At 44.4% G+C, this 19,833-nt stretch overlaps 2 protein-coding genes across 2 annotated transcripts; both read left to right on the top strand.

Annotated features, from left to right (window-relative positions):
* The first annotated feature begins 43 nt into the window (after window positions 1-43).
* Window positions 44-13,562, top strand: tmem138 (transmembrane protein 138). Its single transcript, XM_018763206.2, has 5 exons — window positions 44-124; window positions 4,963-5,719; window positions 9,814-9,985; window positions 10,592-10,667; window positions 12,828-13,562. Exons 2-5 carry the CDS (start codon window positions 5,592-5,594, stop codon window positions 12,938-12,940), a joined length of 489 nt encoding a protein of 162 aa, XP_018618722.1. The 5' UTR covers window positions 44-124; window positions 4,963-5,591; the 3' UTR covers window positions 12,941-13,562.
* Window positions 13,563-18,317: 4,755 nt separating this feature from the next.
* saa (serum amyloid A) lies at window positions 18,318-19,824 on the top strand. The gene is made up of 4 exons (XM_018763466.1): window positions 18,318-18,361; window positions 18,564-18,682; window positions 18,821-18,959; window positions 19,350-19,824. The coding sequence occupies exons 2-4, from the start codon at window positions 18,595-18,597 to the stop codon at window positions 19,486-19,488; spliced, it is 366 nt and encodes a 121-aa protein (XP_018618982.1). The 5' UTR covers window positions 18,318-18,361; window positions 18,564-18,594; the 3' UTR covers window positions 19,489-19,824.
* The last annotated feature ends 9 nt before the right edge of the window (window positions 19,825-19,833 follow it).

Below are 19,833 nucleotides of genomic sequence, written 5' to 3'. Positions count from 1 at the left end.
TCCATGGTGTAGCCCGAGCTCCGGTCGCTGGGGCTCAGTCTGCTAGCGGCTAGCAGTCGTGGAGCGATGCGGGGAAGAGCGAACATAAAAGCAGCAAAATTTCTGAATCAAAGACGGATCTCAGGTACTTGTTACTTTAAACATGTGGAACAGGTTTGTTTGGAACAGCAAGACAAGTGTTTTTTTTTTTTTCTTTCTGAGCGATATGTACGTGCTTAACTAAACCCGGAACGGAGCTGCTCGCGGGTTATTTTTAAGCCAAGGATAGGAAGGAGAAACGATGTAACACTGCTTCAGGTGTGATTATTGCCAGATGTAGCGCTGCGCCGCGTTTTCTTATAATAGCTGGAAATGTACCTGTGCGGAGTGATAACCGAAGAGCGAGTCGTGTTATTTTAGCGAATTCGAATAAATCTCTGCTTTTCAAAAACTGGGCCGTTTTGCCGCCGAGAATTCGGGTCCGTTTCCTCCTTGTTTATTTGCGCTGATACGATCTGTTGTACTGAGTGATTGAGAAACAGAACATTCCCTGGAGGGGGAGTTTTTTTTAGCCAAGAAAAACTGGTGGTTGTCAGTTCCCAATATGAAGTCAACATTATTATTGTTATATTATGAGTGCTGAATCACGTTGCTCCGATCCACGACTATCTAATCACGTCGCCCTGAAATATTCCTTGGATCATTATAATAATAAAATTGCAAGCAGCCCCCCCCATCCTCTTCCAGGTAGCAGAACAGTTTCCCCTTCGGAGCAGTTCTGTACACCTTGAGCACAGTGAAACTGGGTATAATCCCTTTTCACACTGTCTGTGTGTGTACCTATTAATACCTCGCTGTCATTAAGGTCTTTAGATGAGCCGTGAGGAGCATCAGGTGAGGACCATCTAGCCGAGCGCCATCCGGAGACGCTGAGACGGACCGCTGTCCTGCAGTGTAAATTTTCGTGTGGGTTTATACACGTCCCCAGCTCTGCTCTTCTCAGGGCTCTGGACCCAACATTGTGCCGGCGCACATGTCTCTATTGGAAAAGACAGGCAGCGTTGGCTCTGTCTGTGGTTGAAGGTCAGTTTTTCTGTCTAGTGCCCATTCTCAACATCCTTTGCCAAACTTGGTCTAGGGATGGTACAATTGCAGGCAGGGCTGCTGCGTACCGCACTATTACATGTCATAGGAGTGGGACACACACACTCCACTTTGTGACTTTTCTTACATTCATTCATTTAGCTGATGCTTTTCTCCAAAGCGACTTACAATGTTGAGGTGTGTACATCTATTTACCCTTTTATACATCAGTATTTTTTTTTTCCAAAGCAATTTTTGCAGTAAGTACCTTGATCAAGATACTTCAGCCAGAGGTGGGATTCAAACCTGCAACCTTGGGGTCTAAAGGCCCATAGACAGCGGTCAGAGCTGCCACCTCGGAGCTCGCGGGTTTGAATCCTGCTTCCTGCTGTTGTACCCTCGGGCAAAGAACTTCTCCTGAATTGCTCCACAAAACATTTCCCAGCCCTGTAAAGTATATCAAGGTGAAGTCTCTTTGGAGAAAGGCATCGAATAAATGAATAAATGTAAAATAACACCTTTCTAATGCCATGGGGCCCTAAGAGAACAGAGAGGAGACTGGATTTTGTTTCTTTGTACAACAGGTCTGACAGCAGAGGAGTGAAATAAACTACCTATAGCCCATGATCTGAACACTGCAAAACCAGCAGCTGCACTTCGATGGCATTTTTGTGTATTTTACAACTTTTTTTTTTTTTTTAAGGTCTTAATAGAATAAAATGGCTGAGTAGCAGACTGCAACCCTTCCATGTGACTTACTGACCGAAACCTCAGCTACTCCTACTCCTAATTCTATTGTTCAGGTTCACTGTTCAGCTTTATTTTAAGGAGGCTCTCTGAGCCATATTATAGGGGGACCTTTGGTTTTAGAGTCTGCAAATCTGTTACGTCTGTTGGGTCTTAGCGGCAGCGTTTGGCAGGGTATTACAATGGCTCTGCAGGCCTAGCATCTGCCAGCCACCCACCCCAACCCATAATCCCTCGTGTTACCGAGCGCTCGGGCGGACTGGCTGGCACGGAGACGGGCTCCTGGACGAAAACTCGCACTGTGTTTTGACCGTTGGGTCGCTGTGGCCACGGGATCAGGCTGCTGGTGAGGTTTTCCGTTGCCTGTCTAGGGGATTCCTGCTGGAGGTGTGGTGGTGGAGACTGGCTTGGCTTTGGGCGTCTGGTGTGGGAACACCCGTCTGCGGTGTTTTAGTCTGTCAGCCCCTTTACCCAGGTACAAATTGGACATCTTGCCCAGGTGATCCATAAATACCTTTTGAATTTATTAATTTTACACCACACTTTTTTTTCTCCAGAGCAATGTGCAATGTAAAGATACCTACAATTATACACACACACATTTTCAGAACCGCTTGTCCCATACGGGGTCGCGGGGAACCGGAGCCTACCCGGCAACACAGGGCGCAAGGCCGGAGGGGGAGGGGACACACCCAGGACGGGATGCCAGTCCAGCGCAAGGCACCCCAAGCGGGACTCGAACCCCAGACCTACCGGAGAGCAGGACCTGGTCCAACCCACTGCGCCACCACACCCCCCATTACCTACAATTATTTACCCATTTATACAGCTGGGTCAGTACCTTGCTCAAGGGTACTACAGCTGGAGGTGGGATTCAAACCTGTGACCTCTGGGTCCAAAGGGAACAGTTGTAAACACCACACTAGCAACTGGCCCTTAGGAGTTCAACTGTCTATTTAAGAAGCATTAGTTTTAAAATAGTATGTTAAGCTTTTATTTTCATTATAGGAAAAATATTAGGACTAAGTCCGGTTTGCTCCATGTTCCAAGGTTTGTCATTGGAAGAGATGTTGGTGTGTATTTTGTGTCTTTTTTAAATTGTACCGGTGTTTATGAGCTTGTGCATATTTCAGTTAGGGTTATGTGTGTGGGTGTGTTTGTTTATCGATGTGACTGCTCCCCTGTGCTGGCTTACGAGAAGTGAGAGAGATTAAAACAGAGTGGAAACATTGCCACTCAGTGAAATTAAACTTTAATCCATTTCCCTTTGTAGTTGTCATACCTGTCGGAACGCGGTAAACCGTCTCCGTCAGTGTAGATGGCAGCCGACAAGATTTGCTCAAAGTCTCTCCTCGCTTTTTTTTTTTTTTCCTTCCCTTCTCCTTCCCCCTTTTTAATTTACTCCCATCACTGGGACTCTAACATCCAGAAAGCAATAAATTCTGAGAAATGTTGACTTTCCTTACCTCGCTGTGTCCGCTGCTCTAAAAAGGTTGGTCTTTATAGTACTTATGGGCTGGAAAAAGTCCACCTGTGTTAGTGGTACTTTTATTTCACAGCTGGCACCGTAGTGGTTACACCTGCTGCCTTTGGCCCCAAAGGTCATGGGTTCGAATCTTATCACTGGCTGTAGTCCTCTTGAGCGAGGTACTTACCCCAAATTGCTCCAGTAAAAAAAAAAAATAATAATAATCATCCAGATGTATAAATTTGTAAATAATTGTAGGTAGGTTAACACTGTCAGTGACTTTGGAGAGAAACGTCTGATAATTGTAATTTCACTTGAGCCTGAGAGTCCGGCTTTCTAAAGCCGCTCTGGCCGAAATCCAAAAGTCTCCTTAACTAACTGTTGTCTTTACAGTTTTCCAGCCCCCCGACAAAAGATGTTCTGGATTACATACAATACAGCACCATCTCTCCAGCCAGATGTGTTTTATCAGACACAAGTAGGAAATCCCATAGTCAAGAGCAGCCAATTAAAAAATTTAGTAATGTCCTACACTGTGATATGGAGTGGAGATTGTATGAAGTCATGTAGTAATTAATAAGTGGGCGACACGGTGAGTAGCGCTGCTGTCTCACAGCACCTGGGTGGTGCGAGAGGATGTGGGTTCGATCCCTGCTCAGTCTGTGTGGCATTCCTCTGGGTGCTCTGGTTTCCTCCCACACTTCAAAGACATGCTGTTCAGGTTCAGCCATAGTGTGTGTTCCACTGATGTATGGATGAGTGACCCAGTGTAAGTAGTGTATCTAGCAGTGTAAGTCACCGCGGTGAATAAGGTGTGTGGCCTGATAACACTACGGAGAGTTCATTGGAAGTCGCTTTGGAGAAAAGCATCTGCTAAATAAATAAATGTAAATAAAATATGGAATGCTGGCAAAAGCAACCTGTAGGAATGTCAGATGAATGAACTGCAACAAGTTTTTTTTAAAAATGTGTAATTACATGGGTCCTATAGCCGTTTTCTGCTTGTGTGTTGGAAAACACAGACATCTGCGTGTGTGTGCGCACCATGTCTTTGCCCCTGTTTTCCATAGCCATTCTCTGACTCGGGGTGTGAGAAGATATTGGCATACTGTATTAAACCATGGTATCAAAAGCGACCTATTATTAGTCATTATTGTTGGTGACTGATGCTGCTGTGACCACATCTGGAACTGTTGTATTGTTATTCCAACCTGGGGGAAATGCAGTACCTGCTTTTTATGTTTTTCCTCTATTAACAAAAGGGTTTAATTAAGTGGAGCTTTAAGAGCTATTCTTCCCCTCATCAGTTACCTGTGTACAGGAGTAATTTACCATATCTGATACTTTTCTCCAAAGCAGCATCCCCATTTATACAGATTGGTAATTTCCCTGGGGCAGTTTAGGGTAAATGCCTTGCTCAAGGGTACTACAGCTGGAGGTGGGATTCAAACCTGCAACCTTTGGGTCCAAAGGCAGCAGCTCTAACCACTATGCTACCAGCTGTCCCCTGCACTGATAGTTTGTGCCGGAAGTTGAGTTTATAAGTCTCCTTCCTCGCAGTTGGAGAAATAGATTGTAGAATTTAAATTCTACACTACCATTCGGTGGAAAATTAAGTGATCTGTCGATATTGACTCCAGTGTTTGTAACATCATTAACCTGTTAATTCGTTTCCTTTTTTCCAGCAAAATTCAAATAATCCTCTTGCTGTTGAGAAGATAAGATGCAGTGCTTGATACTCGGCTCTACACGCTGTCTAGTGCAGCACCGTACCAGACCCCTGTGCCACCTGTGACCTCCGCTCTTACCCATAGTCCTTTGTCCCACGCTCTCCTCTCCTCTCCACTCATGTGTTCCTGAGCCATGTTCTGCTCGTCCAGATGCGCGGTGGCTAGTATCACACCGATGGCATTGTTTTTGCCTCATCTGGAGAAAGACGGCGCTGACATTCCCATGCGCTGAGCGACTGGTCACGGACTCGCACGCACAACCTCCTGAGAGGACATCCGGGACGCTTTTTTTTTTTTTTTTTTTTTTTGGCAGCCTTGATTCTGTAATGACGCTATGGACCGGAGCAGCGACGCATACTCGGCTGTCGCCTGGAACGCCGAACTGGAGCCGAATTGCCTTGGACCGTTGGTGTGAGTTAACGCAAGTCAGCGTGTGAGCACCTGCTGCGTAGGAAGCACGGAGGACAAGTGGACAGGACTCCGAGGACGAGGCTGTTAAGCTGGATCTCGAATCTGCGAGTTGTGATCCTGAAGCCATACCAGCAGGAGGACACTTTTAGCCTGAACCCACATCCTGCCTAGAGATGCTTCAGACAAACAACTACTCCCTGGTTCTGCTGATCCAGTTGGCTCTGCTGGCCTACGACCTCTTCGTCAACTCCTTCAGCGAGCTGCTGAGGGCGGCTCCCGTCGTCCAGCTGGTGCTCTTCATGTGAGTCGAGGGAAGGGAGGGATGGGTGCCGGCAGGGGGCGCCTAGGAATGAAGTGGGGTAAGGGTGGGGGGGGTGCATTGTTGGAAGGGTGGGGCATCGGTGAAGGAAGGAGAAGTGGGGGAGAAGCAGTGAGGTAAGGAAACCTGGGGGTCTGTTTGTAGGTTCAGGAGAAGGGGAGGATGTTGGATGCGGAATCTAGAACAGGGGTGTAAAAATGTGGGAAAGGGGAGTAGGGAACAATCATCAGCTGTAACACCAGGGGAATAACCTGATTTCAGTGTTATTTCCATTTTTTTTTTTTTTTTTTTGGCAATTTCCTTAGAGTTCCAAACTAGTCAGTGTTTGGCTGGAACTGCTGCCTTTCAGCCCAAAGGTCGGAGGTTCGAATCACACCTCCATCTGTAGTACCCTTGAGCAAGGTACTTATTGTAAATTGCTCCAGGAACACAACCCACCCGTATGATGGGTAAATAATTGTACGTAGTTTAACACTGTAAGTTGCTCTAGAGAAGAGTGTGCTAAATAACTGCATTAACTTTCTCCTTTTTTTTAATGACAAGGGTGAAATGTGATTGGGATCACAGCAGCTGTACCTTAACATGGTGTGAACATCACATTAGGGCAAAGCTTCTAATGTCCAACCTTAACTTTGTAGCGCAGTAAGCAGGTTGCCGTGGTAACGGCACAACTTTTGGTGCCTCCTTCTAATGGTTCAGTTTTGGTTCCGTTTTCATTTACAATTTTGGCTGCATGTGGGTAGACCAACCTTTGACATTGATGGATAGGGGAGAAAATTCTGATCTCAGAAATGATACAGGTTGTCCTCAGCTGCAGGCAGGGTTTCCTCATGCTGTGTTATGTAAAACATAAGGATGTATTTAAACAGTTAACGTACATTTTCATGATACTGTTTTCCATTTATACAGCTGGGTAATTTTTACTGGAGCAATTTACGGTAAGTACCTTGCTTAAGGGAACTACACCAGGAGGTGGGAATCGAACCTGCAACCTTTGGGGCCAAAGGCAGTAACTCTTAACCACGTTACCAGCTGCCCCGCATAAATAATATGTTGTGTAATTGGGGCTGTATTTTTTTCTAATTTCACACATTATTCATGTTAAAATCATACAGAATAACAGTATAAATAGGCTATAGTATTTTCATGCTGCACTATTATTCGTACTTTAATTTCTAAAGCTTTTCTTTTGCTTTTTTCCTGCGCTGCCAGAAAAGTGTCACTTAAGTGGAATAAGAAGTAAAACGTTCTTTAAAAAAGTTAGTAAATGAAATGCAACCATTGATGGATCCACTGACTGGATCAATAAGAAATATGGCACCTTGCAGCAGCACAGATGATCGATGTTACCGTACAGCGGATGGAGCAGTCCAAGTTCAATGGTATGGCCAAACATCAGGACTTGGAAATAATGCAATTTGGTTGACGGCATGACCATTGTAAATCGGGTAGCCATAAATCACATACGTCGTAAGTCCAGGACTGCCTGTACGGTCATGTGCCACATAACTGTCCACGTAAACGACAGTGGTCCCATAACATTATAATGGAGCTGGAAAAATTCTTTTCGACCAGCGACGTTGTAGCGTGACGTGTTACTCACATGTTCGTGGTGGTGCTGCTGTAAGCAAATCTACTGTGCTGCCAGTTGTATAAAAGTGTAGCACATACAATTATGTACACTACATAATAATTGATAATGATAAACACCTATGTTGTTTTATAAGTGTACTCTTTCTACTTATTAAAATTTACTGTAAAACAGTATGCTATTACGCCACGTCATAAATCTTGTGTTTACCGTGTCTCTTGACTGCATCAAGGCTATACCATCTAGGTGTGCATAAGTACACTCTATGATCGAGGTTATACCATCTAGGTGTGCATATGTACACTCTTTGATCGAAGCTGTACCATCAAGGTGTGTATAAGTACACTCTGTGATCAAGGCTATACTATCTAGGTTTGTATAAGGACACTGTGATCGAGGCTATACCATCAAGGTGTGTATAAGTACACTCTATGATGTTCGCCTAACAACGCATTTCTCAGAACATATCCCCGTCATCAAGCAACGCATGTCTGTACTTGAGTTTGCTGAGACTCATGTTGCTGGTAGTAGTAGTGGCAGGTAGACAGAGTCCAGAAGCGCTGAGTGACTATAGGTGTGTATCTGGCCGAGGTGCCTGAGCAGGTGACCGCGTTCACACGAGCCATGTCGGCAGCAGGCCCGGGGTGCTGATCCTGAAGCGTTACTGCTCCTACTTCATCTGACCTCCTGCACAGGGCGAGGGTGTGGATAAAAGAATTAATTATCCATCTTCCCTCCTGGGAATGTCCTCAGTCTTACACTACACCTACGATGTCCCTGCTTTAGCAAGAAGTCCTCTTGGTGCTTTCCCCCCACGTTCCTCCATGTTCAGCAGTCATGAAGTGGTCCATCTGTAGGGCTTTCCAGTCCTATGTTTGTCTGATAGGCGCCTCCTTTCCCCCACAGTTTCTGCATCGTGTTTGCTGCAGGACGCGGTAGCCGAGGGCAAGTAGTGAGGAAAGCCTTGGGTCTCCGCCAGCTTCCAGGGAGCTTTGACAATGCAATCTGTGCATTGCACTCATCCTTAGGTCTCAGAATTACAACAGCTTACAAATATCTACAGCCATCACCCCTTCTCTTATGGTGTGAAAGTGTACCATAATTCATATGGTTTTTTTTTTTTTTTTCTTTTCATAAATTGTGAAATCATCTTGAAAATGTAGTGATATATTTTATAGCTGCAGTGACTCCTCAACATTACACTTGTGATTTTTCTCATTTATTTTTAATGGCATTTTTTCCACTGTTTACTAAAATTTTTGTTGCAGATCGAACGCCACCTGCATTTCCGTGTCAAAGTCTTAGTTGGCAGTGAGACGCATCCAGACGGAGTAGAAACGCAAGAGGGGTGTGGGACTGCCTCCATGCAACTCACTTCCACATTGTCTACAGCTTGTGTCTGGTGTTCCTGAGTGTTGGCGATCAATAGCAAGACGACATGGCTCAAAGCTGGCAAACATATATATTTATTCATTTAGCTCATACTTCTCTTCAAAGCACCTTAATGTTTGGCTGCCTACAATTATTTACCCATTTATACAGCTGGGAAATTTAAGTGTAGCTTCTGGCTCAAGGGTATGACAGTTGGAGGTGGGGATCAAACCTGAAACCTTTAGATTCAAAGACAGTAACTCTAACTACTTGCTCAAAGGTACTATAGATGGCAGTGGGCTTTGAACCTGCAACCTGTGGGTTCAAAGGGAGTAACTCTAACCTCTACACTACCAGCTGTCACCGTATGATGTGTTTGTGATTAACTGCTCATCCGCATTGAGTCGGAGGTTGTGGAGCTGGTGTATTTTTCATTTTCAGTCATTTTTTAGCAAGGGTTAATTTTAATGTAGTCTGACATTAATTTTAAAAATTGTGGCTTAGTAACGTCACATCCAGGGTGTACTGTGCCTCACATGCTGTTTCTGTAGTCCATCCCAGAAGCACTGCAACCGGTACGAATAATATGTGGATGGACGTGTTGCAGAGTATTAAATTTTGTAGCTTAGTCTCAATTTTTTATAGAATCTATCCCCATCAATAATTCAAGGAATGTCTATATTCTTCAGCTTTTATTGCATAATACATATATTTATAGGGGCAGCTGGTGGTGTAGCAGTTAACACACCTGCCTTTGGACCCAAAGGTTGCCTTTTTAAATCCCGCCTCCAACTGTAGCACCCTCGAGCAAGGTACTTACCCTGAATTGCTCCACTAAAGTTACACACAGACACATTGTCTGAAACCGCCCAGCTCTATAAATGGGTAAATAATTGCAAGTAGCTTTACTTTATAAGTTGCTTTGGAGAAAAGCATCAGATAAATATAAATGAATGGAACATAATGGTAAAAACAGGTTTGAAGTTACAAACAAACAGAGTTGTGAACAAACCCCTGGTCCCAAGTGAATGTTCAGAATTCAGTGGTGCAGTAATCGTTAAAACGAATAACCAGCAAAGCTCAGACGGCTTCTCTCTGCCTTCTTCTGCCCCAGTATCCAGGACATCGCTATCCTCTTCAACGTCATCATCATCCTGCTGATGATGTTCAACACGTACGTGTTCCAGGTGGGCCTAGTGTCTCTGCTGCTGGAGCGCTTCCGGGCTCTGCTGCTGCTGTCTGCCCTCTACCTGACCCTCAGCATCTCCTTCCACTGCTGGATCATGGTACAGTGAGTTGGAACTGCTCTAGGCTCCAAGGGGCTTTGTGGTGCACAGGCACTGTGCGACAGTCAATGTCTTTAGGGTGTTTATATCAGGAGTGGGAGTCCAGATCACCAGGGAGGAGTGCAGCTGGTAGTGTAGTGGTTAGAGCTGCTACCTTTAGACCCAAGGGTCACAGGTTTGAGTCTCACCTCCAGCTGTAGTACCTTTGAGCAAGGTACTTACCCTAAATTGCTCCTGTAAATTTACCCAGCTGTACAAATGGGTAAATAATTTTAAGTCACTTTGGAGAAGAGCATCAGCTGAGTGTCATGTTTCATTGGGCAACTGTTTGGAGGAGATAGGATGGTTATTTAATCCCCGGAAGGAAATTCACACGCATAGCAGTTTATTACGTGACACAAGGTAACATGTGTCCTTGAGTGGCACTGTGAAGCCCAGTGGCTGTGGGTTTAATTTTAAAAAAAAAAAAAAAAGACCCCAGAAGTGCTTTTTTTTAATACCATATTTGAATAATCTTCTGGTTAAAGGAGGTAATGATGATCGCTTAGTTTTAAGTGAATAAACATTGTAGTCTTTCTTTCCTCTCCCATTTTATTTGTTTGGCAGAACTTGCGCTGGCTGGACTCCAACCGATTTGTATGGACAGATGGTCTCCAAACCCTGTTTGTTTTCCAGCGACTGTGTAAGTAACAAGAGGTGTGATGAAAAAATTGTAACACTTTTTATTTCAGAGAAGTGGGTGTACATTGTGTCCGTTGTCTTCTGCATAGTAACATGAGCAGTACAGTGGCACAGCAAGTAGTGCTACTGCCTCACAGTGCCTGGGTGGTGTGGAAGGACATGGGTTTGATCCCTGCTCAGTCTGTGTGGAATTTGCATGTTGTGTCTGTGTAGGTTTCCTCTGGGTGCTCTGGTTTCCTCCCACAGTCCAAAGACATGCTGTTCAGGTTCACCCATTTTGTGTGTGTGTGTGTGTGTGTGTGTGTGTGTGTGTGTGTGTGTGTGTGTGTGTGTGTGTGTGTGTGTGTGTGTGTGTGTTTCATGGTGCACGCACCACCAACCATTTTACCGCAGCTTGTGATGGGCGGGGGACATTCTTGTTATATCACATCCTCTCATCACCTGACCTCATCTCATTACACAAGTTGACACCACCCATTTATTAAACCTTAGGTTATGTTTGTTAGTGTCTGTGCACATGTTAAAAATGTTAATTCAGTCTTTCTTATATAAACCGCATAGAAAATGACATTTAAAAATCACAGTATTAATGGTATGTAGTGCCGTACTGCCTATTGCAGATTTAAGACATAAAAATATTTTAAAATTGAAAGTGATTTGAATATTTTATGAATAGGGACCTATAAATAGGAGTACATTACTGTGTACACAAATGCTGATGATGACACTTTATTGATCCCTGTGTGGGAATTCAGTGGGGCTGCTGCTGTGACGGCACCAAACGCACATCTTTGGAGCGCAGGAGGAAACCCACACAAACGTGGGCAGGACTTGCAGGCTCCACACAGGCTGAGTGGGGGTCGAACTGGAGATCTATCGTGCTGTCCAGGCCACTACGTAAATTTTAATTTTAAAAAAAAAAAAAAAGTTTACATGATCATTTTACATCAGCCACGCCACCACAAGGAGGCCGCAATGTTAACGTAACCAGTAACAGAAATTTTCCATGGCTTGGAATTTAAGCCACTGACCTCCGCTGTTGTTTTACATAAGTCATGTATTATGTAACCTGGAACCCTTCTGTGGCTGGAAGGCGGAGACTGGAGGAAGGGGACAACACACATGTACAGTGCTGCTTGAAAGTGTGTGAACCCTCTAGGGATGGTCATATTCCTGTATGAAATATTAAAATAAACATACAAAATGAGTAAATGACTATGATTTACACCCCTGCTTCTACTTGCCTAGTTAGTCTAACTAGAGCTTCACTTATTTTTACACCTGCACTACTTGTGTGTTTCTACTACACACACCATTTCCTCTAAAGTAAAATGGAATTGGTCATTACACACCTATTATGTCACATGAAAAACACTGATTCTCATTAAATACCCATTTTGTGGTAAAAACTAAGGCACACAAGGAGTTACCATGCTCTCAATCAGCGCTGAGGACACACACACATGGCGTTTCATACGCACAGAGGCCGTACCCTTTCAAGACCCTCCGCGGGGATCATATCGCTCCAGCTCTTCATGTATGGAGCAAAACTTGATCCGTAAACGAGGTTATTGATCACATACAGTGGTGCCTGAAAGTATATGAACCCTACAGGGATGGTTGTTATCCTTGTATATAATAAACTTACAAAATGAATAAATAACCATTTCATGGTAACTCCTTGTGTCCCTTAGTTTTATCATACTTTCAAGCAGCCCTATTGTAGGTGCACTATTTTTTTTTAAATAACTAAGAGGTCTTGGAAGTTTTTGATCAGACCTCTTATGTTTCTCAGCGTTGCACAGAAACACGGTACAGGGTCATAGACTGCTGTAAACAGAGTCGTAGCACTTGGTTCTTATTGGCAGCATTTTGCATGAACGTGGTATCCAGAGTGTTCCGCCAATGAATACGACAAGAGGGTCAACATAGTGCTAGTTGCAATGACTGCTGCCCACTGGGGGGTAATAGCGTGCCGTCGGTTCGTGTGGCACAAATCGAGGGGTGAGAGACACGGCCCTTGAAGTGCGATCCCTTAGCGCAGGAGCAAGGTTGTGGTTTATTCTGCTACCGTGAACACCGTTCCATCAGCTAACATGGAGACCGGTGCAGAAGTTTCTGGAATGATGTGTTAATACGGACTCCGCGTGCTCGTTCGCAGCGGCCGTGCTGTACTACTACTTCTACAAGCGCACCACCGAGTACTTGGGCGACCCGCGCCTCTACGAAGACTCTGCCTGGTTGCGCGACGCCTTCGCTCGAGCGCGACAGTGAGCGAGAGGTCCAGCGCAACGTGGACGGACGCCGCTCCGTGGACGCCGTCCAAAACGGGAGGCGGCGCGGACTTGGCCGTGTGCGTCGACAGGGATGGACGGAGGCTTCGAAGAGGAGAGGGGACAAAGGACTGGACAGCGGACGAAGCTCTTAGAAACACGGTACAAGGCTGAGATCCAGTGGAACTTCGAATGGGGACAGAGCGGAAACTCGATATTGCAAAAATCGTCTTTCTCACGTTGTCACTTTTTATCGTCCTCCGCATGGAGAAGGAGTGGAAGCCAGTGCGGCGTCATGGCGATGATCACGTGCTCCTTGTCACAACAGCTTCCTGAAAGTGAACTTTTTAAGCGCATTTATTTTTTTTTTCCCCAGAGTCGAATGAATAAACCCAGTTTATCCATTCTGACGTCCAGCGTGAATAACCGTACAAATGGGAGGACGGTTTGCTTTGAAAAAAGTAGCCGATGAGATTTGTACCTTCAAATTTGGAATAAGGATTTGTTCACATTAAGGGTGGTAAATTTGTTTTCTTTGGGCTGTGCTCACCTGGAGTTGTATTTCTGGCGGGACAAGACAATTGTAACATGCTTTTTTATTAAATAAAACCCTATTATTTTAATTCCAGTGGCAAATGATTGCTTTCTCTGGTTTATAACTCTAGCTTTTTGCTGAGAAGTTTTCATGCTGTTCTTGAATTTATTCACTTCTAACACTTTTCTCCAAAGCAACTTACAATGGATTACACATCTAGGGAATTTTACCACAGCAATTTAGAGTAAGTACTTTGCTCAACGGTAGTATAACTGGAGGGGGATTGAACCTGCAACCTTTGGGTCTAAAGCAACAGCTCTAACAACTATACTACCAGCTGTCTACTTATTCTTGAATTACTTTGTCTCACTTTTCCAGGCTGAACCCCATGACACAAATATTTTCAAAAGGCTTTTTTTTTTTGTCTCTGGGTTTATTAAAATTTACAGTGCATACAGTTATGTTTCAGATGGACTTTTTCTAATTATAAAAATAGTTTAATAATTAGAGCATTCTTTTTAAAGCATATAATCTTAACGGTTGTGTGTTTTTACACCGAGACGCCTCTATTTCAGTGGCTACAGATGGCGGTGTATTTTTACCGCGGTTTAATCTGGGATTGAGGTTTTAGCGCTTACAAAATGATTGTACTCTATGAATAGCCTGTGTTTTCATCCCAGAGCTGTTGCTCTGAGGCTCGTAATGAATGACACGTTCTTTCGCTGAGCCTTCGGAAGCGTTTAGCTGGTTGTTAAAGGACCCTGTATGTGAAAATTGAAGCGATGATGGAAACTTATCAGTCCAGCAGTATAAAGAATAGCATTCAAAGGTTACCGTGCTATTTGATTTGACTTTACCCGCTACTTCTTGAAAGCTGTAATGAAAAGCGTAACTCCATGTGTAGACTCTTTCAGTTTTGAAAATATTAGTGGACATTTCGAACATCTAATCATTCGGTCACGGTTTATTTATATCTAAAACTATTTTAGTTTTAAATAAATAGAACTAAAGCTAAATTACTCTTGGTAGTTGTTCGGAGACAGAATGCCAGCACTTTAATACATTACCTTTAGGAAATTAAAATGTTCTGGCGTGGCTGCACATTTTGGCTCTTAATTTCCTTCATGAAAAGTTTGCAAAAGTTCACGCCCTAATGATAGTTAATAGGCTACAGAAGTTTTCTTTATTCATTTAAGCAACATAACAGGCTTCTCTCCATTTTCGGTTTGAAATGGAACTAAAAGGAAATGTATGTATACAGACCAGAAAATTCAAACTATTTTTTTGTTAAATAATGTTCTGTGTTAACTGGTTCAACGGAGATAAGACGGTGTGTCTCTTAACCCGAGGGAACAAATCATTTCAAATAGTTGTGTCAAAAACGTACAGTGATCACTGACTTGCGATGGGGTCACCTTCCGCGAAACCCATCGTAAGTCAAAGATGCATTTAATACACCTAACCTACCGAACATCACAGCCTAGCATACGTGCGATGGCCATTACAGGCTTGCCGCCTTCATTCTGGGCAATTATCCTGAGTTTCTCCTCAAGAGTAACTGCTCTCCTCTTCTTCTTCCCTCCAGTAGCAGGAGACACAGATGGGCATTTCTGTGATATTATGGATGCACAAAACACAACCGCGTGACAGACTGGGAGATGCGGATCGCTGCCGCTGCCCAGCATCCCGAGAGAGTACTGCTCTGCATATCACTTGCCCAGGGAAAAAAAAATATCAAAATTCAAAGTACTGAATATCTATCGCCAGCTCACCATCGTAAAGTCGAAAATCGTAAGTCGAGGAGCATCCGTATTTGGGGAAAAAAGGCCTAAGTAATCATGTTAATAAGTAAAGGCTGGAAAGAACTCGGTGCTCGGAGTCCGTGGAAATGACTATAATTACTGTCTCGTGGCTCCTTGGCCGTGGGTTTGAATCCGGCTCTGTGCCGAGTTTTCATGTTCTCCCTGTTTTTCCTTGAGTTTCCTCCCCAAATTTACTTTGATTTGACACTACTGCAAAGCAACACTGATGCTAAGTGCATTTAGTAATTTGAACTGAGGACCAGTAAGACAGTAAAGGGGTCTCCACCCCAGCTATATTGGAGGTCTTTTTCATATTAACACTTTTCTTTTTTCTTTGCTCTATATCGGATGGTAATTGAACAGCGCCTGCCAGTTGCATTCTTACGGACTTTCCAGCACTTTTGGCCCCAGCTGCCGGACTGAAATCAGCTCTTTATCCCTTGTCCGGGAAAAACTGAGGCCATTTTTCATGCATGTAATAGTTCCGTTGGACTGTATAAAACTTGAGCTGACAGCGCAAGTCCGTGGTATCTCTGGCCTTTTAATACAGTCCTGGTTCTTCTTAATGAATGACGACAGACAGTACTGCATACATTTATTTATTTAGGAGACACTTCTCTCCAAAGTTACTTATGATTGTTTACCCAGAGTTCATTTTTACTGGATCAGTGGAGGCTGAGAGGGGGTGTGGTGGCGAAGTGGCGCAGTGGGTTGGACCGCAGTCCTGTTCTCCAGTGGGTCTGGGGTTTGAGTCCCGCTTGGGGTGCCTTGTGACGGACTGGCGTCCCGTCCTGGGTGTGTCCCCTCCCCCTCCGGCCTTACGCCCTGTGTTGGCGGGTAGGCTCCGGTTCCCTGCGACCCCATATGGGACAAGCGGTTCAGAAAATGTGTGTGAGTTGACGCCGAGTACCTTGTTCATTGGTACTGCAATATCATTTTAAATGATTACAGGGGTTACAGTGATTCGGGGAATCCGTGTTTTTAGAAGACTTTGCCGAGCCTGTTCTTTTGCTCCTCAGACTGGACATGGATCTGGTATCAGTGGGACAGCTCATAGCGTAGCGCTTAGTGCTACTGCCTTCGGACCCAAAGGTCACAGGTTTGAATGCCCTCCGGCTATAGTACCCTTGAGCAAGGTACTTACATTAAATTACTCCAGTAAAAAAACAAGTTACCCAGCTGTACAAATGGGTAAATAATTGTAGGTAGATTAACACTAAGTTGTTTTGCAGAAAAGTTTCAGCTAAATGAATAAATGTCAGTGTGTCCAGCTACAGCAAGCAGTAGCTCTTTTTCACCGTGACCATGATGTCAGCGGGAAGAATTTGGGACGGAACACAAGAAGCGTGTACTGCCAGGCAAGAGAGAGGCACCTCAGGACAGGGCAGAGAGACCAGGAGGGGGTTTTTTCCGTGGACTTTCCAGCACTCTCAGTCATGGCTGCTATGTGACTTCAGGGCTTTTTTATAAAATACATGCATGGAAAATGACACCTTTTCCCGGACAAGGGATAGTTTTCTCATTCTTACGGTAAGTCGGACTGTATCAAACTTCAGAACGTATTTCTCTAGTGAAGGTTTGAACTGGCAGTGCCAGGCCACGGTACAGTGCTTTCAGAAAATATTCAGACCCCTTTTTTTTTTTAAACTGCAGCCCTATCCTAAAAACTTTTACATTCAATTTCTTCCCTCATCAGTCTACATTTAATACTCCATAATGACAAAGCAAAAACAGTATTTTACAAATTTCTTAAAAATAAACAACTGAAATAGCATGGTAACATAAGTATTCAGACCCGCTGCAGTGACACTTTAAATTTACAGTAGCTCAAGTGCATCCCATTTCTATTGATCATCTTTGACATGTTTCTTCACCTCGTTTGGAGTCCACCCGTGGTAAATTCAACTGATTTGATTTGGAAAGGCAAACGCACCGATCGATAAAAGGGCTCGCAGTTGACAATGTGTGTCGGAGCAAAAGCCAAGCCATGAGGTCAAAGGAATCGCCTGAAGAGCTTTGAGACAGTAGTGTGTCGAGGCACAGATATGAGAAAGGCTACAAAAAATTTTGTGACATTGAAGGTTCCTAAGGGCACAGCGACCTCCATAATTCTTAAATGGAAGAAGTTTGGAACAACCACGACCGTTCCTAGAGCTGGCCACCCGGCCAAACTGAGCAATGGGGGTCGACGGGTCTTGGTAAGAGAGGTGATCAAGACCCTGATGGTCACTCTGGTTGAGCTCCACAGATCCCATGTGGAGATGGAAGAAAGTTCCACAATCATTATGTCAATGCCATTTCAGTTACGTTTAATACATTGGCAAACACTAAAATCCTGTTTCTGCTTTGTCGTTACGGGGTATTGAGCATAGACTAATGAAGGGAAAATTAATTTTAGCATACGTCTGCAACATAAAAAAAAGAAATGGTCTAGTTTGTGAATGCACTGTCTCTGGCCTTTTAATACAGTCCTGGTTCTTTTTGATTGAAGGCAAACAGCATTACATACATTATGAAGAGCAAATTGATTTAGGAGCCATTCCTTCTCTTCCAAGCGACTTACAACTATTTATCCATTAACAGAGTTCACTTTTAGTGGAGCAGTTCAGGGTGAATTCACTGGTAGTACAATGGGGGGGGGGGGGGTTGATGCCAGCCACTACGCTGTATGCTACCCCTGCACTCCTACTGTGAAGGGCAGACCCATCTCAGTGAAAGCAGTTAATGTATTGTGATGCCCCCCCATCACTCCCTGTGTAAGTTGGCACTGAAATGTAATATGTTAAAATTCTTCACATTTCAGTGCCATAACATTATGATCAGTTAAAACCACAGTCCCTTCACTAGTCATCACAGGTGGATCTGGGTGCAATTCTACAGGGTAAGGAGAAGTAGTGATTGCACAAGTCTGGATTTTCCTTTGGACCTCCTCTCCAGTGTTGCCTCATGTAGGATTGCACAGCCCCAGGGTGAGCTCCAGATGGCCACACCCAGAGGAGTGAAACCATGGACATAAAAGTCGGCCGTTGCTCTCGCTCCAGAAACTGCACTGCAGTGATCTGGGAGAGAACCCTGCAACCATCTGGTGAGTACGGACACTGAGAGAGAACGCATCCACTGAGGACCAAATATGAAGCTGCTCGTCAGGTTCCTTGAACATTTCTATTGCCGGTATCGAAGAAAAGCTTGATAAAATGTGTACTGATTGGTAAAATTCATTAATTTTAATAAGCAATGTTACTCATTACTAATTGAGTCAAAACACTCAACAAATTACCTCCTCCTAGTTCCCTTCTGTAAGTCTACAAGTCTGAAGATATGAAGCTGCTGCTGGCAGGACTGGTTCTGGTGCTGGTCGTGGGATCCCATGCCCAGTGGTACAAGTTCCCTAGAGAAGCATACCAGGGTAAGTTCTGTGTTTCCTCCTAGGTTACCTAATTACTGTTTAACTTATGACTCATTTATTCACTTTAGTATCACTAATGTACTGGTTATGAATATCATACCTTCTCAACATGGTCTGTTCCACTTGTCCTTTCTGAAGGGTCACGTGACATGTGGCGCGCCTACTCAGACATGAAGGAGGCCAACTGGAAGAACTCGGACAAGTACTTCCACGCTCGAGGGAACTACGATGCTGCCCAGAGGGGCCCTGGGGGAAGGTGGGCTGCTGAAGTCATCAGGTAAGCCAAGACTCTGCTGTGTCTCCATGGCTGTGGTGCTGCCCCTCATCTTCTCAATAACTTTCAGATTCAAGGCCCATTGAAATGTTTCCCCACCTCTTTTGGGAAAAGACCAGGACTTGAACTTCTGAGTCTCTGCAGCTAAGCTGCAAAAAGCTACATCATCTCAGCAATTTTCTCTTCGCATCAAATACAACATGTAAATTTTTTAACCCTAACCAGCACTTATTTGAGTATCAGTATATCCATACATCTTCATCTATGAAGGTATAACAGCAATGCTCTTTGTGAGACTGGCCCCTTCAAACTTCCAGGTCAGTTTTACCTTCAGCATGTATATTGTAAAGGTCTCTACTATACCATCCCTCTGCCCTGTCCCTCCACTCTCAGCAATGCCCGGGAGAGGGTGCAGGGAGCCAGTGGGCGTGGCCACGAGGACACAGCCGCAGACCAGGAAGCTAACCGCTGGGGTCGCCACGGAGGTGATCCAAACCGCTACAGGCCTAACGGACTGCCCAGCAAGTACTGAACTCCACCAGAGCTCAGCCGTACACTCAGCCTTTCAGAATCCTATGCTGTCTGCTGGAAACCTGACAATTTACATTTATTCATATAGCTGATGCTTTTAGCCAAGGTGACTCCCACTCTTCAGCTACTTACAAATCTTGACCCATTTATACAGCTGGGTAATTTTACTGGCACAATATAGAGCGAGTGCCTTGCTTGAAGGTACTACTCCTAGAAGCCTGTGCCGTCTCCTGGAAACCTGACATCTGTCCAGATGAGTTCTGTGCCCTTTCAAGTATTCAATACTTGACATTTCCTTTTGACTGCAAGTAAGAATAAAAGTTACATTTTCCCGTAATGTGTGTTG

The sequence above is a fragment of the Scleropages formosus genome, chromosome 11 (genome assembly GCF_900964775.1).
Source record: "Scleropages formosus chromosome 11, fSclFor1.1, whole genome shotgun sequence".
In the NCBI taxonomy this organism is placed as follows: Eukaryota; Metazoa; Chordata; class Actinopteri; order Osteoglossiformes; family Osteoglossidae; genus Scleropages; species Scleropages formosus.
Note: the sequence above shows the minus strand (reverse complement) of the source record. Positions and strands in the feature narration are given on the sequence as shown.

Excerpts from the sequence above, each read along its gene's own strand:
- tmem138 (XM_018763206.2), top strand. The coding sequence starts at position 5,592 with ATGCTTCAGACAAACAACTACTCCCTGGTTCTGCTGATCCAGTTGGCT. Across the intron at positions 5,720-9,813 it reads GTCCAGCTGGTGCTCTTCAT|TATCCAGGACATCGCTATCC; the intron begins GTGAGTCGAGGG and ends CTTCTGCCCCAG. Across the intron at positions 9,986-10,591 it reads CCTTCCACTGCTGGATCATG|AACTTGCGCTGGCTGGACTC; the intron begins GTACAGTGAGTT and ends TTTGTTTGGCAG.
- saa (XM_018763466.1), top strand. The coding sequence starts at position 18,595 with ATGAAGCTGCTGCTGGCAGGACTGGTTCTGGTGCTGGTCGTGGGATCC. Across the intron at positions 18,683-18,820 it reads CCCTAGAGAAGCATACCAGG|GGTCACGTGACATGTGGCGC; the intron begins GTAAGTTCTGTG and ends TCCTTTCTGAAG. Across the intron at positions 18,960-19,349 it reads TGGGCTGCTGAAGTCATCAG|CAATGCCCGGGAGAGGGTGC; the intron begins GTAAGCCAAGAC and ends CTCCACTCTCAG.